This window comes from Siniperca chuatsi, linkage group LG21 (genome assembly GCF_020085105.1).
Source record: "Siniperca chuatsi isolate FFG_IHB_CAS linkage group LG21, ASM2008510v1, whole genome shotgun sequence".
NCBI lineage: Eukaryota > Metazoa > Chordata > Actinopteri > Centrarchiformes > Sinipercidae > Siniperca > Siniperca chuatsi.
The window spans coordinates 6385841-6412714 of record NC_058062.1 but is presented as its reverse complement, the minus strand read 5'-3'; the positions used below and the strand labels follow the sequence as shown (position 1 = coordinate 6412714).

General features: G+C 41.5%; 1 protein-coding gene across 7 annotated transcripts in view; it reads left to right on the top strand.

The window, feature by feature from the left end:
- The window catches only part of cacnb1 (calcium channel, voltage-dependent, beta 1 subunit), a 32060-nt gene extending 7033 nt beyond the window's left edge, over positions 1 to 25027 (top strand). Inside the window, exons 1-14 of one of the 7 annotated variants that reach the window (XM_044181817.1) lie at positions 4438 to 4758; positions 10580 to 10699; positions 10878 to 11000; positions 11841 to 11977; positions 12611 to 12678; positions 13880 to 14040; positions 16852 to 16932; positions 17022 to 17080; positions 17175 to 17284; positions 18668 to 18676; positions 20019 to 20170; positions 20989 to 21084; positions 21213 to 21398; positions 22889 to 25027. In XM_044181817.1, coding sequence (XP_044037752.1) covers positions 4723 to 4758; positions 10580 to 10699; positions 10878 to 11000; positions 11841 to 11977; positions 12611 to 12678; positions 13880 to 14040; positions 16852 to 16932; positions 17022 to 17080; positions 17175 to 17284; positions 18668 to 18676; positions 20019 to 20170; positions 20989 to 21084; positions 21213 to 21398; positions 22889 to 23440 — 1890 coding nt within the window. In that variant the 5' untranslated portion in view covers positions 4438 to 4722 and the 3' untranslated portion in view covers positions 23441 to 25027. Of the gene's footprint in view, positions 1 to 4437; positions 4759 to 10579; positions 10700 to 10877; positions 11001 to 11840; positions 11978 to 12610; positions 12679 to 13879; positions 14041 to 14549; positions 14579 to 16851; positions 16933 to 17021; positions 17081 to 17174; positions 17285 to 18667; positions 18677 to 20018; positions 20171 to 20988; positions 21085 to 21212 lie in introns of those variants that run through there. The other 6 variants (XM_044181815.1, XM_044181813.1, XM_044181816.1 and 3 more) reach the window with 6 other exon arrangements.
- Positions 25028 to 26874: the final 1847 nt, after the last annotated feature.

The window sequence follows — 26874 nt, the reverse complement described above, 5'->3', positions numbered from 1 at the left end:
TTGCATCCTACAAAATCTGTTTTATCTCCTTGCAGCCACAGTTTAGTTATTATTTTTAACTTTTTATTTTTCTCTTATATCCAACTTTTACAATTTACATACAAAGAAAAGTGATCTTACTGTAGAGTTTAAGGGGTTTCATTTACCCCACTGTTAGCAATTTCTTTCTCAACTGTTATTACCACATCAGTTTTCACCCTAGTTTATCTGCCATGTCGCATGTCTTTGCTGATTTCTCCACCGTGACTGAGAAAACTAAAACCCTTTATTTTCTTGTCTTTAAACGAGGCGTATCTTTCTCTCTTCACCTGTGTGTTTGTCACAGGCAGCCCACATACTGTACTCTATCTCACACATTGAAATGGCTTTGATAACATCACCGGTAACAACATTAAAACCCCTGTGACTACAGCTACACACAGCTTTATTGTCACAGAGTTGGAGCTGAAAGACATCAGCTTGATGTCAGCATGAGATTCCTCCAGGGCTCTGATGTGTTAGACTCACCCCCACACTACTCCCCTCTGACCCTGACTCCATGCTGGTCTGTAGATGTAGATGCACTGATTGGCTCTGTCAGAAGGTTGTCCAGCATCATTTTCCGGCTAAGAATGGGTCAAGAAGCCTTTCTTTGTCAGACAGAAACAGCATCACACGCTCGCGACCCGCACTGCAGTCCTCTTCTGGACATGACATTTCTCAAAGCCATGCTGTGTGGCAGCTAAATGAATCCCCCTTTTCCGTCTAACCTCTTCATTTGTGAGAGGAAATGATTTACCCCGTGCTGAATGACATTTACCTGTACAGTACTGGTATTGCTTGAGGAAAAAAGGGAAAACAAAAAATCCCATCGCTGTTGGTGAACACAGGGAGCTGAACTCTCCTGTGGCTTCTAAAGGTTAGCTGCATCCTTACCTACACACATCACCCTTCCCACTGCCTTGTCCTTCATTAACTCTGCGACTCTGCTTGCCGAAGGACCAGGTGCATGGGTGCTGCAGGTTAGGCAGGATTCATAATCGTTAACACTGTATAAGCAACTCATTACCTGTAGTAAGGATGATTTAACGCTTCCTGAGATAAATGCCCTCCACTGTCTCATGCTACTGCACAGCATTTCACTCATCAAGGCTAGCAGTGGAAGGAGCAGAGATTTTAAACCGTTCAAATGCTGCACATAATCCAAAAATTGATTGAGTAACTCAGCCGTTTAATGTATGACGTATCTATGAGTGTTTCTACACATGAATGCAATTTCTGAAACCATGTTAAGATTTTAAAAACTGGCTTTTTATCACAGAAAAAAGAAGCGTGCAGACGCCCTATAGCTTTTTGTATATGTAGCCTATTTTAGCCTCCCCTTGAAAAACTCAAAGCAGAGCCCTGTACAGGCTTTACAGTCTCACACACACCTACGTAAGTGCACACTCGCTCACTCACCACACACAAATACACGAGAGCCACAATCAGCCAACGGTAGAGCTGGCTGGTACACTCAGCCTGGTATCCATGACAACCGGGCCACTGAATCTCCCTCCGTGTGCAGGCACAGTGGGATGGAGAGACGAAGGATGTTTAGATGGGTTGGTGTGTGTGTGTGTGTGTGTGTGTGGGTGTGTGTGTGTGTGTGTGTGTGTGTGTGTGTGGGTGCAGCCTACATGTTTGTGCAGTGCTGGTTCAGGTGTGCAAAGACAGGCAGTCTGTCTGCTGCTGCTGCTGCTGCTGCTGCTGCTGTGTAAAATAGGTAACATGTCTGCTGTTGTTCCAGAAGTATGTGGAGAAAAAAAGATTTTTACTTCAAATTTTATATTTATTATAAATTGAATCTTGATCTGTTGTTTCTTTTATCACTAACAACTATAAAACACACACATGCTCATACACAACATTGTAGCATTATAATATACAATCAAATCAGATGCACTCTTAATTTGATCCAAAAAAGGCTCAATTTCTCTGTCACAGTTTGAGGAGTCTTTAGCCTAATTTCCACTGCATGGTACGGCTCGGCTTGACTCGACTTGCTTTTGGTACCAGGTACTTTTTCTCGACTTCGTTTTCCACTACAGATAGTACCCCCTCAATGTAGGTGGGATTCTTAGCTGATCGTCATAGTGACGCCACGTGAAACTGCCATGACATCAGCTTCAACTCGACACAAACACAGGAACACTTGCTGGATCCTTTCATCGGCAACCAATTTTTTAACATCTGGGTCGAGTGAATAAAACGATTGCGGTCCTTATTGATGCCGGGTTTGTGCAGGATGCCCTTGTCGTACAAGTGACAATTCTCTCTGACCAATCAGTGGTCTGCAGTGGTCTTTAGTATCGACTAGTATCGGCTAAGCTCACTTGGAACCTTGATCAAGGTGATGCCAAAAAAAGTACCAGGTTCTATTCACGACTTTTGCCAATGGAAAACCAAAAAAGAACAATTCCAAGCAAGATTAGTTGAGTCAAGCCGTGCCGCAGTGGAAAGGAGGCATTTGAAATGAGACAGGCCAAGTTTTCCCATTTTGACGTATCAACTCAAATGTGGAGGATTGAGCCTCTAAATTGCCATTCAGTCATCAGCTCAATTTATAAACCTGTTAATCAATTTAAACCTGTTAATATAAAAAAATTGCACTTAATGTGCAGTTGTTTTTGTAGTGTCCTGGTGGCCTAGGGGTTAAGATGCCAACCATAATCTGCAACATCCTTGGTGCCCATTTTACCAAATTTGCAACATGCAACCTGCGATTTGCAACAGGAGATAATTTGCTCTTGTGTCATTTCATCTCATTTGACTAATCAAAGCAATGCCATACTTGCGACTCATGCATGAGCATGCAAGAGTCCTTGCAATTTAAACCGCAATTTGGACGCAGGACACTGCCACCATTTGCCATCTGCATGTAAGCAGTGCTTGCCCCTTGTTCAAATTGGGTTAAGAACTTTGATACCCTGATTTTCTGTCTTCTCTCTACTAAAGGCTTAAAATGCCTTAATCAGTAAATCGTAGAAAAGGTTTCAGGCGTAGTCATCTGGACACTGTTTTTAGAATCAAGACGAGAATGACTTCCGGATGGGAGCCGAAACGTCTTGATTCTGAAAACAGTGTCCAGATGACTACGACTGAAACCTTTTCTACGATAGAACACTCCTGGACGAATGAGGGACTACACCGTCTTAAACAGTAGATATAGAATAGATGTTAAGAGGTGTAATTTACATGGTGTGAAAAGTTTTCAGGCTTATGTAAAACACAAAGCTTTTTACATTAATTAAAATCCCTGTGGGGAAAGAAGCATTTTAGAAATGGAATCGATCAAATGCTTGTTTTAAGAATACAAACTCTCATGCTCTATTGCAGTGATCTGAGATGTTACCTATCAAACATCGACTGATATCTATCATCCATCCTTTTTTTTCCCCCATTGCTCCATAGACAAGATCATGTCTTGGCTTGGCTGCCATATGTGAAAGGTTTCGAGGGTTTAGACTTAATCCTCCTGACAGTCCTGACATATGAATCCCAACAGAGCCCCAGTTACTTCTGTGTCTGGCTGTATGAGGAGCCAGCTGGTGGGTCTGCTCGCAGCTCTCCATTTTTTCACCTTCCCCAGCTGACTGTGTTGTCATCAGCTACTAACACAAGAGAGGAAGAGGCAGTCAGGTCTGTAGCCATGGGCAAGCCCCTTTCAGTGTGTCAGAAGTCGCCCTCTAGTGGACACACTGATCTCTCCCCAACACCACCACCAGGAGACCTCCCTCCTTTAGCCTTTTTAACAGTGTCCTAATTGCATAATTTATATACTGTATGTTTTTGCAGTTAGTTTACAAGAAATTAATGTATGTTTGTAATTAAATATTAGTAGTTGACCATTTTGGATGATATGTAACTACTCAGCAGGTGCTTTGAAGGCTTAAATAGCCAAGCGCCAGTTGCTTCAAAGTGTTACAGCCCCGATCATTTCGCTTCATGTCCTTAATTCATTGCTGTTGCACTGAACCACTGATCCCCCTCTTTTTTCTACCTCCCCTCATATCCTTATTAATCCTTCGTCTGATACCCATTTTCCGGGCGATAGACAGAGAGAGGGGTTGGCAAGAATGAGATCAGGACAGAGGCCGAGAAGAATGAAGCGGGGGGGGGGGGGTTTCCCTGGGCACTGCCCCAGCCCTCTCCCACGTCAGCCAGGGCATTGAATGGCTGACGGCTGCATACCAGCCTCCTTCTGGGTTTCAGTGTGTTCATGTCCCTGTTTCTGCCCGGCCAAGGCTAAATATATTTCCCCAGTTTGCAAATGTAGCACAAGTCCTGCAACCCGACCCCCAGCCAGCTCCAGCTCCCTTCCTTTATACAAGGTTCACGTTCCTCTGGGTTGTGTGGGGGTGGGGGTGGGGGGGGGCGTGTGTGTGTGTGTGTGTGTGTGTGAAGGGGTTGGAGGTTAAGAGACGGCTCTCCTAGTTTCACACATACGGCACTCTTTTCTGGCTTTCTCTCCTACCATACACACCACACACATACACACACATACACTCACAAACACACACATGTACACTGCACTTGTCAAACTAGCAGACAGACACTCACACTAGTTACCACTATCTCGCACACACACACATACACACATACACACACACACACACACATACACACACACACAACTCCGTCTGTGGACTCCGGCGTTGCCCCCTTGGTTTGCCTTGGTGTGGCAAACGTGGCAAACGAGGTATGGAGAGGACTGAGAGGATTCAAAGGCCCGTCATGGTAAGAAGGATCTGGATAAATCTACAAGCTTTTTGCTGCATCTGACTGATCTGGAAGCAGTTTATGTGTGAGTTTCTCTCTGAGTGTGTGACTCTGGATTGAGTTTAGTTCAGCAGACACTTTTGCTCTGAGATACGATAGGAAAATAGAACTTGCCACCCGTGTCCTGATTGTGCTGTACCTCCTGGTCTGCGGCTTTCTTCGCTCCCCCTCTTCTGAGTGCGATTCCATTTTGGGCCGGGCCACAGCTGCTGGAAAGGCGCCGTGTTTTTAATTAGACTTCCAGTCCCACCGGTTGCCTCTACTGCTATGTGCACTGCCTGCCTGGCTGTCCCAGCACTGTGGCCATTTCAGGCGGCTTCTTTCACTGCTGTCCACCTAACCTAAAACTCTGTTTGGTTTCCATTATTTTTGTAATTATTGTATTTTGGGCTGGGCGATCAGTCTGTATTTTCATTTTACTTTCAGTGGAATCGTAATCATGATGATTAGGGCTGCAGATAGCAATTGTTTTAGTCATTGATTAGTTTAATCTGTCAGTTGTTTTTCCACCAATCCTTCATCTATCATCTATCGATCCAAAATGTCAGGAAATAATTAAAAATATCCATCTCTGGGAAATTCCAAGGTGATGTCTTTAAATTGATCTTTAATTTATAGTATAAACATGAATATAAAACTCCTCACATTTGAGATTTCTGTTGCTCAAATTCAACAAAATGAGTTGTTGAAGTTTTTTTTTGTCTAATGTAATGCATAATAATTGAACACAGTTTGCTGCAGTGATCATCAATTTCATTACTTCATATTAGGGCTGTAACTAACGATTATTTTCATTATCAATTAATCTGTCAGTTGTGTTCTCAATTAATCGTTCAGTCTATAAAATGTAACACAAAGTGTCCATTACAAATTTCCAGAGTCCAAAGTGACGTCTTCAAGTTGCTTGTTTTGTCTGACCAACAGTCCAAAACCCAAAGAGATGCAGTTTACTATCATGGTGGACTCACAAAAACAGTAAATTATCACATTTAAGAAGCTGGAACCACAAATGATGCTTAAGAACGACTTAAATTATTCATAGATTATCAAGATTTTGCCTTTTCATTTTCAGTTGATCGGCTAATCATTTCAGCTCTACTTTAAATATGATTTTATAAGATGATATTCTTACTATTTGAGATATCATATTTAATCTAAATCATAACATTATCATAACTTTTTTAATAAATGTTTTTACTCAGGTAATGTTCTAGTACAGCTGCTTGTGTTACTGATGCATTGAGACATTTGGCATATTTTACTAAATGAAAAGGGTTTTGTAGGAAAACATTTTTATTCAATTCAGTTCAATTCAATTCAATGGGGCTTTATTGGCATGGGAAACGTTTACATTGCCAAAGCAAGTGTGAAATAAAAACATGTACATAAATAGAAGAATGGTTCTATTAAAAATATATATATACAGACATAAGTAAAATATGATAAATAAAACAAAATGCAGACTTAGTATTGAGAACTATATAAACACTGCATCTTTTTTTCTGAATGTAAATGTGTATGTGTGTGTGTGTACCTCTAATAATATATTAAGAAGTATTGGTATTGGGAAATGAGTATCAGTAAACTCGGGTATTATGTTGGCAGTAGTATCAAAACATTTCAAATGATGCCCAGCCCTAATCATGACTTAAATCGACAACTGAAAAATATTCTTATAACTATCATGATCTTGATTTCAGCCATATCTTCCCCTGAAAATAATCCCTTAGGAACAACTTGTTATTGGTTGGTTGGTTCCTCTTTTGCTTGTTTGTGAAAACGGGGATTTCTGGTGAGTTCAGTCCATGACTCATCTTTCTAGTCATCTCCACACTTTCCAGCTGGTTACCATGACGCTGCCGTCACAGACAGAAAAAAAGGAATATGGCCATTTACAGCCACCAGCCATGAGCTTCAGACAGGAAATCTGTCCTTTGTGATTCCTCAGTTTGTACATCTGTCTATTCTGTAAGACACATTTTCCCTGTTCTTCCTCCTTTATTCCAGTTTTCCTCTCCCGTACCTGTCTTCACTGAGCTAATCTCACTCTGGATGTGATGTGAATACACAGTGGAGCTCGACTGCTCATGCATTCTGGTTGGCTCTCAGCTGTCTGAGATGTTGTGTTCTTCTTCTTCACTGAAATGTTTGATGACTCAGAGCAAATAGGAAAAGGATATTCAATATTCTTGATTTCCTTCATTTTTAATTTTTTTTTAGTATTTTTATCTGTTTAATCATCAGGGCAGGGTTTCGCAGTATGTGCAATCACTTCCTAGTCATACATTGTGAAGTCTGACTACACCTGCTGCGATGTTCCTGTTGTTTATGGCAGTAGCAGATTAAAATATTTAACCTCTGCTCTGTTATCTGTCATGAGAACAGAAAGATAGAGTGGTGATACTTTCCTGTGTTTTATAAAGACCTTCAAAAGGAGGAAAGAACATGAATCTAGTCACATATATCCCAAAAGCAAATCTGCTTTACTTCATCCAACTACTCCCTTTTTTATGGTTTTCCCAGTTTTTATGGAAACCATTTACAAAGGTACCATTGCTTCAGGAGAAACAATGTTGACTAATTTCCCTGCTGCAGGGTGACTCTTTTCAACCCTCATTATTCAAAGCAGTTGCCTTTTGCCGACCCGCCCTCATTCCTTATTCCATTACCCCCCTTCGCCCCTTACCCCCCTTCGCCCATTTTACTCAATATCAATGCTAAGGAGGTGTAAATTCATCACGGTGGCAGCCACTGTGCAGAGAATGGAGGAGAAACACAGTTTGGTTCATTTTCATGATAATTACTGAGCCTTGCACCTTTCTTGTATGCTCTGTGACAATGCAGTATAGTTTGTATTTTAGTGTCTAGATGTAGAAAAGTTTCAGCTTGGTAGTCTTGTTAGTAGAAACATGGACATTTCTGTTAAAAAAACTCCCCAAAAGCTGTGGCCTCACAGCTGTAACTCACACAGCATGACAAAATACTTAATTTATCACCCGTTAAAAAGCTTTTATGCAATTTTCCTTCAGGATATTTTATTTACTATTGATCCCTGTATCTTCTTTCTATCGCCTTCCAGATGCAGCTCTCACTGGCTGCCTGTAATAAACTGCAGAGATGGTTACTATGACACTGCTGGGGTCTCTAGTCTGGTACTGCCAATAGGAAAGCAGCTCCGTCATCAGGTGACCTGTAGCTATTTTGAACAGGAGCTGTATGTGAAGTGAAGCAAGCGGCTAAATTAGAGACACAACCCACTGACATGAGAGGAGGAGGAGAAGAAGAAGAGAGGGAAGAAAGGAGAAATGAAAAGGTGGAGGAAATGTGTACAGTTGCTCGCTCAGTCTATCAACACGTTCTGAAAGGGTTTCAGGGGAGAAAGAGTGCAGAGAGGTTATTGGTCAGTTGCTATTTTGTCTCTCGCATCGTCCACATTTTTTATATGAAGTATTGACATTTGTGTCTGTGCACATGAATCCGTCAATCCTTCTCAGTCTCTTCTTCCCCTGACTCTCTTTTTTTCCTGTGACGTGAATCAACTGGTTGAGTGACTCAGAGACACAAACATTTGTCCCCACACACATTTACACACACAAATACACAGACACACTCAGTGTCATCACCTATCCCTCCCCCTCTTTCTCGCTCTACATTTTGCTGCATCACAGACCTGTTGTAGCACGCCGGTTGGTCCCAGGTTGTTTCAGACATCGTTCTGGCTTTTTTTTTTTCTCTAAAAACATTCCTGTGGGTTCCCAATTAAGGTTTGTTAACCTTCACTTAGTCAGTGCTCCATGTTGGGATGCACCTGTGTGGTTTAGAAGATGACTCAGAGCTGGTAAGTGGGGGCGGCTGTTATTGTCCTTATTAGATGCTACATGCCACTCAAAGGATCATTCCTCCTACTTGAGTGGGATGCGGGCGCACCGCTGTGAGTGTTTGTGTTTGAGTAAATGAAACAGGAAGTGGGCATGGTTTGTGGATGCCCGAGGACTCGAGGAGTAGATAGCCATTGCCTTGGCAACAGGGAGTGTCTACATTTGGTCGGCTGTAGCCAAGTCACTGAGCGCCTGGATACGACAGGTGGCTGAGCTAGAATCAACATTTGTGTTTGTCCTTTCATTTCAAATCATAAAGACACACATGGATGGTAATCAAAGGTGTAGAGGAGCATTATTAACACATAAATGCACATGAAAACTCACTAACACACCACAAAGATGCTTCACTCTTCCACATATGTCCAGTTTTTCTCTCTGGATATATTTAGACCTCCAGGTCCACTTGGGTTTGCTCTCTTCTCTTTGTTTCTCTTCTTCAGATTTTACACAGCTCCCTCTGGAAACACAAAAGGCTTTATACAACATATGCAGTCGTATTACCCAAGACCTGTAAACAAACATACTTTGATATGTAAAATCAGCGGAGTTCCCCTTTAATGAGCGGAGTTCCCCTTTAATGAGTACTGACGTACAGTATGTGAAGCATCAAGCATCAAAAGTTAGCCATGTTTACCTTTCATCCGATATTTCTTGATCTAAATCAGGAAGATTTCTAACTTTAAATTATAGTTTATTTAAGCAAAGATTTTTATTTACCACTGATGCACTGAGCATATTTTGTGAAATGAAAAAGTGGTTAAAGCATGTTTATATTCCCAAACTAAGGTATCAAAATTTGTATTGTTTTGGTATTAGTACCGAAACTCTGGTATGATGTTGGCAACAGTATCAGAACATTTCAAACAATACCCAGCCCTAGTCCAGAGATATTTTGTTGTACTCACTGAATGCACTATTTGTGTTGTCTGACTGCACATGTGCAGGGAATTTTTCATCATCATTACATATGGTGTATGTCATCTTTGCGCATTCTCACCTCTATTTTAAAAGCGCACACCTAGTGACTCACTTCTTCTGCCTGGCACATTCAGCTGTCCGTATTCTTGTCAGCACCTCCTACAAAGCGCCAGGCAGCCTGTCAGCTCAAAAAAAATGGCAAAAAGAGAACAAGTGGGATTGTTATATAAGTTGAACACTCAAACATTTCAGAAGTTCAGGCTGCCACCCTCACTGCACTGCTGAACAGTACAGTGGGCCAGCGCCGCAGGCTCACATGAGGCTTGGATTTTTATTGTGGTATGGGTGTCTAGATGAGGGTCAGCAGGAGTGTTACTGTGCATGAGTGGTGGATGTGTTGGAAACTGTAGCCACTTCATGAGAAATTTATATCCCCCCTAATATTACAAACAGTCCTCAGGCCATTTTTTTCTCTCTACCTCTTTCTGTCTCTACTTGACACACCCACACACTGAATGTGTTCCTGTGTGTACCTGTGCAAAAAGATTTAACACCTCGGCCTCACTGCAGCTGCAGTGGAAATGTCGGCCTGTTGTTGTGCATCCTCTCCACCTCAAATTACACAGAGTCGGCTTTCATGCAATATGAAGGCCCCTTTTGTGTGTATGTAGGTTATACTTCTCAAGGCAGTCTTGACATTTTGATCACAAATAAATAGCAAAGGCAGAGCCACAACACTTCTCCGTCATACTTAAGACAAGTGAAACAAGACAAACGCGAACAGGAAAACATCGGGAATACCCAAAGATGTCAGTTTAGACATTCAGACATATTCCCAAACAGACACCACTGAGTTCATCCTGCAATTTCACTTAGTCTGCTCCTGTTTTTGCTCCCTCCAAGGGTTGAGTCATGTACATGTGGTGCACTTTTGTCCTTTTTCCCCCCTCACGTTTATGTAAACTCATTGTGCATTTCAGGGCTCAGCAGACTCCTACACCAGCCGACCATCGGACTCAGACGTGTCCCTGGAGGAGGACCCTGAGGCTCTGAGGAAGGAGGCCGACAGACAGGCCCTCGCCACGCTCGAGAAAGCAAAGGTTAGATATCAACTGTTGAATCTCCATCCGTTGCACAGTGTTCATTTAATTGTTGCATAATCTTAACATTGGGTTGAATGAGACTGGTAAACCTCTTCATCAGTGTCAAGGGGGCACTGAACTTTCTGGTGAGCTGCCATCTGCATACTAATATCTGTCTTTCCCATCACTCCTCCAGACCAAACCAGTGGCGTTTGCTGTGCGGACAAATGTTGGTTACAACCCCGGCCCGAGTGATGACGTTCCTGTGCAGGGCATGGCCATATCCTTCGAAGCCAAAGACTTCCTGCACATTAAAGAGGTATGAACCTCCAGTTCAACCTGAACTAAAGGTAAATCACTTCAGGTAGCAAACTGACTGAGGCTCCTGGATGGTGTAGGGAAGAAAGACCAATGGTGGTGTAGTGAGTGGGAATCCAGTGAGGGATCATGTTTTATTGCAACTCATGTTTTATTGCAAGTGTCCTTCTGTCTAAACCCTACCCAGGCCATGAGTGGGAGTTAGCACTAACAAGAACTGCTGTGCAAGGAGAATTGAAGAAAAAGGGAAAAATAGTAAATTAATAAAAGTAGCGCTCTAACTTTATGATTTTGGTCACTTGGAGTACATAATTGTACTTTTTTAGATTACAATCATCAGGCATAAAAAGTATTTTGCAACAAAGTGTAGCTTATTGTGCTTGGTAATTCTTTAGCAACAAGCTTTTGTACTAAGACGGTGTAGTCCCTCATTCGTCCAGGAGTGTTCTATCGTAGAAAAGATTTCAGTCGTAGTCATCTGGACACTGTTTTCAGAATCAAGACGTTTCGGCTCCCATCTGGAAGTCATTCTCAATTGAGAACAGAGAACTGAAAACAGTGTCCAGATGACTACGACTGAAACCTTTTCTACGAAGCTTTTGTACTGTGGAAGATACAATTCTGTGCTACCTTTTTCTGAAAGTGTAAATATAGTATGTAAATAGCATTAAGAACTATTGTCTGAATCCTTAATGACATAAAATGACATTTTCTTTGCACTCACCAAGAACTGGAACGTATTTCAACTGTATATGTTTTGATTTGATTGTGATGGATGGTGATGTGTGTGAGCAGGAAAATGCTGGTGTATCATTGGTTATTGATGCCTGTCTATATGCAGAAGTACAACAATGACTGGTGGATCGGACGTCTGGTGAAGGAGGGCTGTGAGGTGGGCTTCATCCCCAGCCCGGTCAAACTGGAGAACACCCGTCTGCTGCAGGAGCAGAGGATGAGACAAAACCGACTCAGTTCCAGGTAACCATGAAAATCCCTCTGCATCTGCAGTATCAGTATCGCAAACGACAACCCCACTTTTTAAAACAGGTCAAACCTGAGTCACACTTGTAAAACTTAAAATAGACTAAAGCACTGCAGTGAGTCACTCCATTCCTCTATGCATCTACAGTATACAGTATATATACAGGTCTCTGTAGTCTCTGTTTATAAAGCCAGGAAAATATCTGTTTATTTTGATTATTCAAAATTGTATAACAAAATCAATTCTACAATAATCAGGGTGATCAGATTTTAATACACAATTTGCAGTGCAAGCACTCTTAATATTGTGTATTGTTTTTTTACTTAGATGGAATTCTGCACATAATCAGCAGCTCATTTGCAATTTTATTCTTCACTTTTTATTACCAGAACAGCGCCTTGTTTTGCTGTAAATTATGATGATCAGTGTTGTCTTACAGGAGTAAACCTAACAATTGCTTGCTTATGGCATAAAATATAGGTAAACTCAGTTTAAACAACAACTGGTATATTTCTTTGTATTAGTAAAAAGATGAAGATGATGAGCACTGTGTACCCAGTATTTTGAAGCTACCATGTCATCTTTCTTTTTCACCACGCAATCATTTGTACCTGTTTTTCCCATTACAGTAAATCTGGAGGAAGCTCTAGTCTGGACGTTGCTACGGGAACACGCAGGCCCACCCCACCTGGTACAGGTGAGGTCAGGGGGGTCTCCCTATCAACTGGCAAAATAGTGACATGTCTATGTGGGTGTGTGTGCAATCCTGATAGAGTGAGAGAGAGAAAGAGCAAGATGAGACAGGCGCCTGGTATTTAGATGAAAATTTTAATTGGCTAGCTAGTCAGGCATGATGATGAATCACAGCGTGTCTCAGTGGGTTGCTGTGTGAAGTGAGAGAGGTCTTAGGAGGTCTGTCATTAGCACACAGGACGGGACTGAAATAGAGCAGAGGATGGACCACACTCATTAAACTTGATAAGTATGTCTGGCTTGTGTGTGTGCATCGCCAGGACGACACAGAACTGCTGCTCGATATCCAAGAGAGACAGCAGGAGAGAGGAGAGTGCAAACGTGGGAAATATAAACAACTCTGATTGACTTTAATGGTTTTTGTTAATCAAATAGAGCCACTGAACTGAACACAATACCTGTATAGTAGAAACCACATCTGTCTAATACACCTAGTACATCTCAAGTGGTCGATCTGACTTAAAGGAAAACTACACTTCCTGGCGAGAGATTAATACCACTCTCGGGTACTAGAGTGGTATCAATGTTCTCAACTCTAGGCAAGAAAGCGTCAAGGCGTGTTTCCCAAAATCCCAAATGATTTCTTTTAAAACAAGACAGCCTTGTGTCGTCGTACCCCCCCCCCCCCCATAGCAACCACACCTGCATCACCAACGATAATCCTGACACACACTTTATTCCAACCCCCAGCTTCCCTCTCAGCTTGATTCCGTCTTTCCTGTCTACTACTTCCCTCCAGTTTTCTCTGCAACCTCTCCTTTACACATTTCAAGTTTTGTTGCTTTCTCGTCGCACTGAATTCACTCTCTCCTCTGCTGTTCATGTACTACTCCCCACATCTGTGCCTTGCTTCATGATAATCTGATATGTTCTTTTTTAAACTGTCAATGTTATTTCCAGTTTAAATCATATTATGTCATATTTTTTTTATCTCAGTATATGCCATCTCTTGCACATTCCTCCATCTTTCTTGTTGCATCTCACATTCTTACTTCTATTACTGCTCTTCCCCTTTTGCTTTTCCTCTTCTATTATTTTCTCTACTCTCATTCTCTTTTACTTTGCCTTGTCTTGCTCTCTCCTCTTCCTTGTCTGTTCTCCTCTCGTCCCTCTCTCTGCATCGCCTGCCCTTCCCCCCTCATCAGCTCACGTGGACATGTCCACTGTGGCCTTTGACGTTGACCCCCTCGACCTGGATACAGAGGAGCCCCCTGAGTTCCAGGGTGACCCTCGCTCCTCCAAGGGCATGTCAGGCAGCGTAACATCCCCTCAGGCCAACGCCCACCGACTGCCCTTCTTTAAGAAGGTAACATTAGGGGCCCTGGACACCTCGCTTACCTCGCCAGACTCCCTCCTCCCTCCTCCCTCCCGCATTTGTCCCCTACTCCTCCGAGATGTGGTCAGGTCTAATCTCTCCTTCCCCCTCTCCATTTCTCACTAACTGCTCACAACTGAACTGTCCCTGCTGCTACTGTAGCTCCTGAATCTAACACTGTTTGGCCCCTCAGGCTCCGGTCATGATGGTTACGCTGAGATAACTTTGGATGTTTGTTTCTGTGCTTGTTAGCTGGGAGAGGTGTTGAACTAACTGATACACTCTAAAATGGCTGCTGCTGCATATCAGTCTGAATCTAGTTTCAAATGAAGCCACAGTGGAGGCAGTCAGTTTAAACTCTGTTTTAATCAATAAATAGCTCCTCTCCCAAATCCCCCCACCCACCCCACCCAATCCTAACCTGTCAATAACTAAATGTGCTCTTGTGTTTTGTGCTTTTTTTAAATCTCTTCTGGCTTTTGTGTGGAATGATACCATAGGTGGCCCAGCTAAACAGAAACAGAAGTCGGTGAGTGTGGTTCAAGACTAACCTCTAACATTTCAACTTTTCACTGTCTCCTCATCCTCTGTTGACTTGCATTTTCCTTCTTCTTATAACTTGTGGTGGTAAGAAATCAGAATATTTTATAGCACCTTTTCATGCTTCCAAGGACACATTAAAGCAAAAATATTCACAAGATCATTTGTAAATCATGCTGACGCCTCTGTCATTTCCCCAGAGCTTGTATCACGGCTGTCAGTGTGCAGATGCAGGTACAGATCCAGCCCAGACCCTGTTAGTCAGAGTGTAACAGTAATACATCCTGACATGCTTTCATTTCCATTTATGACGGCTGATTTGAGTGACATCAGCCCACAATCAGCTGTTTTTATGCTTTTCAGCACAATTTGAATCACACGTTAAGGCTGCAGAGCAAAGACATGTTATGTCAGGAGTGAGAGATCATGGTCAACATTTACATTCTAATAGTTATCACAGCGTTATGACTATTGCTAAGCAAAAAATATTTACCATTCAGAGTATTCACAATTACATGCCAACTTACACTCATGTTCATCCCATTGAGACAAATCTCTTTCATTATTTACTATTTACAGTATTTAACATTTTCAAAGTAAGTCTTCCAATTTAGGAAATGTAACCATGTGAACAGGACAAATGTGAACCACAATATCTCAACATTAGCATTTTGTAACAATGCATATGATTGTATAGAGGGACATTAAACCATAAAATTTTCACAGCATTATCTAGATACTGATATGTCAACAATATTCATTCAAAATCACATTAAAACTTAAAACTCATGTTCATCCCATTGAATTGTTTTTAATGTTTACACAGAAAAAAATCCTATAATGTTCAAAAAAATGTCAGCTCTTATGTATCTTAGGTCTATTTTAGGAAATGCCATTTAGTGTAAATATGGCAACTGTGAGCCACAATATCTAACTACTACTGTATAGAGGGACAATAAACCGTAATATTGAACAAGCATGCAGATCTATATTATGTACAGCGCACTGTGCTTGTGTTATTCAAGACCAGTGAGCACTATTGTTATGTTCAGTGCTCCAGCTCTGCCCCTTAAAAGACAAGAGCCATTTGGAAACTTTTAAAATATGTATTTTTAGCTTCTGTGAATACAAATGAGGTGAAATGAGCTTCCGTTGCTCTGCTTTATATAATGTAATGTAGTGCACTCCAGCACTATCTCCTGCTTGAAGAGCAGCACAGCACACACAGAGGATGGGGCGTGCTTGGAATATAGATCTAAAAAGAAAAAACATCCAATTTCACTGTTGTTAGAGTATATAGGATGTGTGACTGTTTCCACTCCATTCTCACTGAAAGACAGCCTGTTTCTAAAGAGGACAATGCTTATGAGTAACCTTATGGATGAATCATTCATGATTCATAATGTACAATAAGCCTAAAGTTCATGCACTGCAATATGGATCGTGTTTGTGCGTGGTTGTTATTTAAGACTCTGTGTCTGTTATAGGTTGCTCTAGTTTTAGCTTAAGGAAAGCCACATACTACAGCATGTTTAGGGTTCTTTATATTCAGTTTTTTATTTTTTTAAATCCAGAATTGTATCTGTGTTTATTTTGGTTATTAAAAATGGGGTAAAATAGGATAAAGAAAATAAATAATGGAAATATCCAGGTGAAAACATTATTATAAACTTACCATTTGGAGGGCAAACACTCACAATTCTTTTTCCATTTTTAGTGTAAATAGCTTAAACAAAGTTGTGACAGATTTGTGCATTGAAAACTTTAGAAAAATTGTATTTATTTTAGATTTCCTGCAGAAATGGATACATTTGGGTTTTTGGAATTTGTTAGAATAACAAAAGTTGAAGCACAAATGTAAAATGTGCCTTTTTACAATTACTTGGCAGTAATAACTTGACAATTCACACCAACAAAAAGAGAAAAGTGTGAAGTATGACGTCTGCGTTAGAGCAGCAGCACAGTCACGAGAGCTCTCCCGACACCCTGGCGTCTGGTTTAATTATGGACACTTTAATTATGTGAGACTAGCAGACTAAGAAATAGAAGCGAGTGCTTTCAGCGAGAAATTGATCCCTGACTCCGAACATTCATAGGCAGTCAAAAAAAACGAATGGACTTGAGCGTCTGAAACTCGCCATCCATCAATCTGACCACTCACAGAGGGGAAGGGGGACAGGGGAGAGAGGGCTTTTGTGTTTTGTTAATATCGATTTATGCATGACTGTACCCCAATGTTGGTGCTGTCTTTTCCTGGCTCAGATGGAGCATGTCCCCCCCTATGACGTGGTTCCCTCCATGAGACCCATCATCCTAGTCGGGCCATCACTCAAAGGATATGAGGTAAGGTGAAAAATTGGCAACATGTGCTTGTTTTATGTCCAATTTCACTTCCATAGTATGTTGTCTTACGACTGATGTTTCGTCTTTAGGTGACAGACATGATGCAGAAAGCGCTCTTTGACTTTCTCAAACACAAGTTTGAGGGCAGGTAAGAACGAGAGCATCTGCTATCCACAGACAGTCACCATGTAGGCTCTGTTTATTAATTCAGTAACGACTGGTGTACCGGATCTCTGTTTCAGGATATCCATCACACGGGTGACAGCAGACATCTCCCTGGCTAAACGTTCAGTCCTCAACAACCCCAGCAAACACACCATCATTGAGCGCTCCAGTACCCGCTCTAGCCTGGGTAAGACAACATACAGCCACTTCAAATCTGCACAAACCACAAAACGCTCAGTAACTGCCATTAACTCCACAGTTAAGACAACTGACAACAATTAGAATCTTATTTTTACATCTGATATTTGACAGATGATAAAGTACAGTATAAAAACAATATAACAGTGGAGATCAAGCAAATCGAAAACATTTCTGTTCATCAGGTAATGTTGCTAAACATCCATTTAAATACTTTTCGCTATCTGTGTTTCATATCTTTATTGCTTTGAGTGTGTTTCTTTCTTATTTAGATAGATAGATAGATAGATAGATAGATAGATAGATAGATAGATAGATAGATAGATAGATAGATAGATAGATAGATAGATAGATAGATAGATAGATAGATAGATAGATAGATAGATAGATAGATAGATAGATAGATAGATAGATATTTCCTAAAACAGCTAGGCACTGTAGGTTTTAGCAAACGTTACTCAAACAGGAGGAAATTGTGCATTTGTTGGGGACTATTTTCAGCTGCGGATTGATACACATTTGTTGCTCTTGGGAGCATTCACAGCAGCAGGATGTTGTATGTGGGATTGACTCAAAATAAACAGTGGCCGTGTTCATTGTATCAAAGGAACATGTCACCCAGTGCAACAGCGTGGCTCACTGATGTGTTTTAATAGTTTTTGGACAACAATGGAGCTCTATGGCACAGAAGAAGAAGATATATCCGGCTTTGGCTACAAAGACAATTCTTGTTAATATAAATTCATTGGTGGTTTTGGTCTTTATGGGATTTATTGACAATAAGAGAAATATAGAATATCACCAGATCGATTCTTTAACATCCTTTTAGAGGCAGCTTGGTTTGCGTCTTAAAATCAAAAACATTTGCAATTCCACACACATACAAAAACATGTACACATTAAAAAAACTGTAAAACCACAGGTAAGCAGTAAAATTACGTTTTCATGATGCTGCAGGACGTATTGAACAAAATATAGAATATTTTGTCATTTGGCCTGTCTCAGCTAAAATCCCTGTGATAACAAAATTATTTAGCGTTACAAATTAAATGTAGTGAATATGATGGGTACCTGGATTTTTAGATACGGGATTGCAAGACATAATTTCTGTAATTTTTACAAGTTTACATATTGTAGTTCCATGTTAGAGACTATAAAGGTGATCAGACCATGAAGGTTCAGTTGTACATCATTAAAAGACCGGAGAGTGAGAAGTTTTTCCCTTTTATAGTTGCTCTGACTGCCTGAGTCTGATCCGGCCTCCTCTCTCTTTCTTCATCCTGTCTTTTCTGCCCTTCACCCACCCATCCTCCCCCTGTCCCCACCTTCTCTCCCACCTCCCATGTTCTTCCACCACTCTCTTTTGATTCAGACGTACTGGGTATGTATGCTCTCCTTGCAACAAAACAATGAAGCCTCTTTCCTTCTTCCCTCCCCTTTTCTTCACTATATTCATCATCTGCTCATACATCGTTTGTCTGCCTGTCTGCTTGCCTGTCAGTTTCTCTGTTCCTCATACTTCTGTGTGACAGCCTGTAGTCTCTAAAAAGAAAAGAATTCCAAAACTAAAGCGGGAAGAGATCCGTGGGAGGGAAGCCAATACTTTCCATACTGCTCTCAACCTTTTGTGACCTGCGTATAATGCTATCCATATACTGTATGTGTGCAATCATACACAAGGATAGTCTCTATAGAAGCTGGACCCCATCTCATGAACTCTGTCTACTCATGGCAGGGGAGCAAGTTTCTCATGGCAATCAAATCCAAATTTGCAAAAGTCCAAGTCTTTGTTGAGGTTAATGGAAACCATGCCTGCTATTTCTTTATATGAGTTCAAGTGCACGTTTCTTATCACTCTGCGGAGGCCCTGTTTTTTGCCTCCAGCTTTTACTCTCTAGCCTTCAGCCCTCTGCTGCTAAATTGTGTGCAGGCCCCATCTCTCTGCAGATTGCCTTGCCCCTGTTATCTCTCTCTCTGCCGCTGGGTTGGCAGCACATAAACCTCAGAGGCGCTGAGGTTTGACCAGACAGACGAGGAACATTCTGGTTTCCAGTTTTAATCTCTGGCCTTACACATCAACAGGCTGATTTAAAAAAGGGGGGACTGTTCTATGCTAAATAACAAGCTTTTATAGGCTGTTGTTGAGGAACAATGAAAACAAAACACCCAAGTAGTCCACAGACTTGAATGATTCACCTGAATAATTACTGCTGTGCCTATTAACGCTAACAAAAACTAATGTTCCACATAATTTGTTTGATGAGGGTGGGGGTTTTTTTTTGTTTGTTTTTTGTTTCTGTTTTATTTAGATGGTGAGAAATTGTGTCCTTATTATTTAGTTATTACAAGCGCCACAGGCATCTCATTCTTAAGTGCCTCCTTTCTTCGCAACTGAAATAAAAAAGATCAGAAGCACATAAGGAAATTCTAAATGTTGGGAGGTTACAACAGAATGAGGATGCTGCACTGCTCCATTTAGCTGTGCATAAATGGAACTTTAACTGTGATCCAATCTAATTCATACGCTTGGAACTGTTTTTTCTAAAACTTCGACATGCATGATGAGGATCAAGTACTAACATGTTGGTTATGTACTTGTGCACAAAGTAAAGAAAGTACGGCTCATATACAGCACTGTATCACCTCAAAGAGAGAAGAAGTTTACATAATTGTTTTGCTGTCTCGCTGTATTTACATGTCTTTTCTGTGTTCTGGGCTTTCAGCGGAGGTGCAGAGTGAGATTGAGCGTATCTTTGAGCTGGCCCGCACGCTCCAGCTGGTCGCTCTGGATGCAGACACCATCAACCACCCCTCTCAGCTGGCAAAAACCTCCCTGGCTCCCATCATTGTCTATATCAAAATAGCCTCACCTAAGGTATGGCAACAGAAGACCTGAAAGTTATATTCCTTAAGATTTTCATTAAATCAAAACCCCTTTTTCATGCTATTTATGGTTGCCATTTTTATAGCCATAGCCTTTCAGTGAACTTATATTCTGTGATGTCTTTCTATGTAGTAATTTTCATTTTTAGTGGCGTAGTCCGCCATTTATGCACTGAATTGAAATTGCTTACCTACGCTTACCTACCACATGAGTTAGTTTGGCTGCACTGTAAATAGATAGACCAGCTGCTCTTCTGTTGTATTTCTCCAAAAGTAGCTGCCCAAGGAGTGTTTGTGCCCCCAGAATTGTGACCTGTAGTATTAAACCACACTTGCCGATACCATCAGTAACCAAATCAACCAGTACTGAAATCTTAAGGAGTATAACTTTAAAGGTGCCCTGTGGAGTTTTCTTGTAAACAAAAACAACATTTCCAAAGTCAGTTTTAGAAAATATTTTAAATTGTACATTGTTAACGTCCATGTTGGCTAGTTGCTAGCACTCTTCTTCTTCACTGCTTTTGTTGGCGCATTGGTTTGTTGGTGTGTCACCGCACAGTGGAATAGCGTGAAACCAACTGCAGGATGTGAATCGCACCATCTGTGTCCTTGTGTGCGTGCATGACACAAACAAAACAAAGGCCCACTTGTAAATACATTGCTCCATAGAGCTACTAGTGGACAAAAACTCCACTGGGTACCTTTTAAATTTGTACTTTCCGTTTATAATGATGAAATTACAAAAGTGGGCAAACACATTCACAACATAATTGTTGTTTCAGTAGACAAGGTGCTGTTGTCTCCCTGTAGGTCCTCCAGAGGCTCATCAAATCTAGGGGGAAGTCCCAGGCTAAACACCTAAATGTGCAGATGGTGGCAGCAGACAAGTTGGCCCAGTGCCCACCAGTGAGTTTTGCTTTGTGGCTTGAGTAATAAAATAACTTAAAAGTTACTAGAATTTCTGTTAAAACAAGAAAACTTCCATTAATTTTGGTTCTGTGAAACCAACAAAAATTCATTTTATTTATGTGCAGGAATTGTTTGACATCATCCTGGACGAGAACCAGCTGGAGGACGCCTGCGAGCACCTGGCTGACTACCTGGAGGCGTACTGGAAGGCGACACACCCCCCGAGCAGCAACCCTCCCAACCCTCTGCTCAACCGTACCATGGCCACGGCAGCCCTGGCTGCCTCCCCTGAGCCCGTCTCCAACCTGCAGGTACAAGTGCTCACCTCCCTGCGCAGAAACATAGATCTGTGGCCTGACATGGACGGTACTGTAGCGAATGAGGGGAAAGAGGAAGAACATGCTCTCTGAAGTCCAGCAGAGAGGGGGGACTCCGGCAACTCAACCTCAACCTCAACCCAGCAGCCTGCTGTTTTCACCCTGACGGAAAAGTGCATTAAAGCCCTGTTTAGGCTGTATATGGAAACCCAACACAGATACACATTCACACAAACACGCCTATGCAGGAATTGACACATGAATGAGCTAATCAGGAGCCAATTTCCCACACATGAACAGCTAGTTTAAGAACACCCACAAGTAAAGTTACGTAGACTGTATCTTAGCAGGTCAGCGTTTACTTCTCTGCACTGTTTAAACTGTGAGAGCAGCTCAACTCAAACCACTCTGAACGTAAGGAATAACCCATAAGGCACCCCTGCCCTCGGGGCCCCCTCCATTTTTGCTGTAATCAAGAGTAAAATGATATCTGTTGCCCCTAGCTCTGTGGCCTCTTTTCTCCAGCACTTTTTCTTCTCTGGGAGACTCAATCCAGTTTGCTGTCCTCCTCCATGTTGCCATGGTACCGCCCCTGAAAACAGCAAGTCATGTCCGCCTCTACACACACAAACACTTAGTTTGATGGAGGCTGTTGCTAACACTCTGTCCAGTTTAATCTTTTTATAATCATTTTAACAGCAAAGTACTAATCAGCTGTGTCACTATAACCTAAGTCACTACTGGCTACACATCGATTATGATGACTTGCATACTGTCAAAGATATTTATGTCACTGACAGTATGGCGCCTGAGTGACACTATTGCACCAAATGGCAGGAAACATGTTTTATATCTCCTTCTACCATTTTTATTGAGGCTGTCATTATGGAGGCAACAAAAATAATCCAAGAAGAACATAAGAGCCAGTTGCACTTGGTAATGGTATTTCTTAATTTACGTAAAATTGTGTCAGTATAAACATCGTACTACACATCTACAGAGTTCAATTAATTACGTAATCATTTGGTAGTGATATTTCTGGGGGGGTTTTCTGTCATGAGGTCAATCTGCCAGAAGGTGGTGCTGTATGGTAGATATTCAGTCTGCTTGTTGAATAACTGCTTGTTTGTGTTTGAGTTTGCAGGTAGGTATCATGATTTAAAATAATCAATTAGTAGAACTAATTTGTTTGAATAACTGTGTAATTACTGTATTTGTTAGTGTTGAATTTTTGAGTATAAGTTAATGTGTCTGCACACTTACAAACATGGAATGTGTGTGTGTTTATAAATAGATTGATGTCAGTCATGTACACCAATGCTTTCAAAACCACATGTCCTTTAGCTGGAACATCTTTTTTGAAGGCCTGTGTTGTATGCCCTGCCTCATGCTAACCCTGCTGACTAACGACTGACAGTTTGGTTTTGCTCTGCTGTTTGTGTCTTTGCATGGTTGCTGCGTGGCATGACTGTGGCTGGCTGCAGGGGCCGTACCTGGTGCACAGTGAGCAGAAGCGGGAAGGGCATCTGACAGAGTGCAGTGGGAGCAGCACCCTGCATGACTTTCCGACAGACCCGGGAGGAAAACCTCAGCAGCAGCAGCAGCAGCAGCAGCAGCAGCAAACGTACATGCGCTCTTCTCGTGGCCAGCTACGGGGAGGGAGTGGGCGGGGCCTGTCACGGCAAGACACCTTCGACTCTGAGACCCAGGGCAGCCGGGACTCTGCCTACACCGAGGCCGGCGACTCCTGCATGGACATTGAGACTGACCCCTATGAAGAGCCCGAACCCTACCGAGGTGGCGGGGGCAGCCGCCTCCACCTGGCTCAGCATCACGGCAGACAGGCCTCCTGGGAAGACGAAGGCGCAGAGCCGGACCAAGAAAACCTGAACCACCCTCCAATGACGAGCCAGACGCAGCCGCATGGACGTGCCAAGCTGAGGGAGCGTTACTGCCAGGACCCTGTGGACACAGGGGCCAACATGAGCCGCAACAAGAACCAGGATGACTGGGGGAGGGACGTCTACATCCGCTGAACATGCATCATACCACAGAGGCAAGGAAGCTACTGGACAGAACGAGGAGGAGGGGAGGGAGGGGGGAAAGGTTCAGGTTTTGGGTTCAAAAGAAACTGAAGTGTGGGTCCGTGGCCATGCCAGTCAGGCTAACAAATTAATCTGTTTACATCCCAGTACAGTGTAAAGAAATACATTAACTGCCAGATGCCATTCTCATCCACTTCTTCTTGCAATTCAATTTATTTATGTTTAGAAAAAATAATATTGGTCTGTTTTTTGTTTCCTATGTTAATTACTGCATGAATATCATGGATTTCTAAACTGACAGCACGAGGACAGTAATTGTTACGATTGTGAATCTATGATTGTGATCTGTTTGACTCAACCTCTCCTTCACTTGTAGAGTGTGAAGGCTGGTAGAGCTGTAGTCTGTCATGTCTGTCCTCTGCAGTCTTAAACAGGGTCTAATGTCTCCGTCCCCATGTACAGTGTCAGGGTTTCTCTTTACCTTAATCTCACTCAGTGCTTTTGGATTTCAGGATTTCTCCCATACTGAGATCCAGAAGTTATGAGTCTCTCACCTCCACTTTCTTATCACCTAGACCTTAAAAAGCTGGTGGAGAAGTTGCCATATTTTAACACAACGATTTATCGATGTTGCTACACGCTTGATAACAACAAAGAGTACACTCCAAAGACGTTTACTTCTTCCCTGGTTCAGCCACTGTACACGTCTGACCCAGTCCTCCCGTTTCTGTTTTTTCTCTTCCTCGTGGGTGCTGAGGGCGCCTGCAGTATTCATATGTTCTCTGTTTTTTCTAACATGGTGCAGATTCAAAGAAGCACTGCAGTTGTAGTTTTGTGAATGAAGTGTCCTGCCTTAGTCACTCCCACCTTAAAACACCCTTATTTTAAGAAAACTCCAATCACAAGTGCCGGAATGTCTCGCCAAGCCATGTCCACCACTGCCATGGTGGGATGTCTTAACTCTTGTTACACTCGTTTTCATACCACATCTGTGTCTCCCCGTGTCTCGTAGCTACTCTGCACCGTAGCCCATTCTGTCGCTCCAGCACATCGCTCATCTCGTTTTTCTTTGCACCAGCTTTGTCGTCTATTTTTCAGGGCTAATGGATATATAAAAAGTACTTGTGTGTGTGGTTGATCACTCCCAACTTCCACCCAAACAGCTAGCTTGTCTGATATTAAATACCACTATCTTTTGACTCTTAATTTCTGACTGAATTAGTGTTGTTTTTTCCTGTGGACATTTGCAATTTTTTATTTTGAATCTTCAGTTCTTGTGAGGTAGTGAGAGGAGTACCGGGGGGGGGGGATAGGATCAGTTTTGGTCTTTACTCAGTTATCTATAATGGAGAATCCATGAATGTCTTTGGGCCGCTTTGACCCTCCCGTCTTCAGTTGAATAAGTAAATATTAAATAATGATCAGTAAATAATGTTATTGTTGCGTTATCGCAATTGTTAAAAAATATGAAATAACATGTATCATTGGTGCCTGATTGTAGCTACATTTTGCTTTTTCTGCCTTTCATTTTTAATCTGTGGATAAATTCGTATTTTAATTAAAAATTTAATCAGAAAATGCCATTGTGTCACTTAATTGATACGGGGAGATGTGATTATCAAAGACAGATTTCAAAGATGCAAAACCTGTATGTGTATGTGTACAATTTAATATGCATTAGTGGTGTTGCCTTTTATGTTTCTCAGGACATATAAAGAGGTTTTAGTTCAGGGGAAACCATATAATACGATGGAGTAAGCTTTTCTTTCTTCTTCTTGAGCTCCAACTACATCTTCTTTCATTTCATTCACTTCATTATTTTGAGAAGGGTCCAACAAAAGATGTGTCTAATAGAACACCTAACATCAGCCTGCCTGTAGAACCTGTCCCGTCAAGGTGCTTTGTTGGGTGTATACCTGCAAAAATTAAACAAAAACCAGATTGTTGGCTTCCATTAAAACACAGATCAAAAGAACTTCTCAGGAAAAAAACAAGTACTAGGACCTGCTTGACTTTATTGTTTCCTCATTTGAATTCACAGGTACTATGAACTCCAAAACACTCCTCTCAAATCGCAGAGCATGTGTTCACACCTGCCAAGGAGGAAGCATAATAAAAAAGACTGAAGTTAAAGTGCAGCTGAATCCAGGATGTGGTTTTTATTTTTTCTCGCAGTCAGAGTTCTTGTCGTCTCATCATTTACAGCTCGCTGATACTCAGTGGAGGAAATGTCACGAACGAAGGCGTGGTTTCCATCTGAAACTCAAACGTGAGCCTTGCATCAGACAGTGTTATTTAATGGATGGAAAGAGCCCAGTGTGCCGAGATTACTGTAATATCAAACTAACAAGAACTGAGTTTATGGGACCAGATAAGCTCCAATAGTTCAGTGGTGGAAGAAGTATTCATATATTTTTTCTTAAGTAAAAGTGACAACAACGGTGTAAATTTACTTTGTTACAAAATTTTACTTCAGAGTAAAAAAGTATTATCAACAAAATTTACTTAGAAAAGTACTCATTATGCTGAACGACCTGTTTCAGAGTGTTATATTATTATATATATTACCTTATTGGATTATTATTACATGTAAGCAGCTTATTACTACACTCAAGGTGGAGCTAATGTTATCTACTTAATATACTGTTGGACAGTTAAAGCCATTAAAAAATTTAAATTTATAATTTAGAAGTTGAATATATTTTGTAAATAAAATCCTAAATCTGTAAAATAGCTAATAGCTGTGGGTGTTTAGTAATTGTAGTGGCTTAAAAGGAAATAATGTCCCCTCTGAAATGTAGTGGAGTAGAAGTATAAAGTAGCATAAAATGTAAATACCCAAGTAAAGTACAGTACCTCAAGTATCTCAAAATTGCACGTTAGTACAGTACTTTCCACCTCTGATGCATTTAAACAAATACATCTCACATTCACTTCGGAATATGTAGATTAGTTGGTTAATTCAGTTATACTTAATGGTTAATATGTTAATACCTTAAAATGAGAAAATGGATGTGAAATGAATCGAGACTGTTAGTTGTACTGGGAAAGGAACCTAACCTGGAAAAAAGGCCCCAACAGAGACAAGAGCTGCCAGTCAACATGTTAAGAACATCTGAGTCAGCACTGAGGATTTACAGGGAATCCTCATTATTATTATTATTAATAGTATGCTTTTTACACGTGGACTGGAAATTCCAGGGGATTCCTTTTTTCACCCAGTTTTGCTTTCTGTTGGTTCATAACAATGTCCCTGTGATGCACAGAAAGAGGAAGGGAAACAGTTTCCATATATGGACTGCACATGTGTGTCATTAGCTGCGTCATCAGCCCACAGTGTTGTATGTTGCCTTCAAGTGCTCCTGACCGCCTCTAAAAATCAGTGTTCAGCGGCTACATTTTAAAGACAAATCTGAAATGTATTG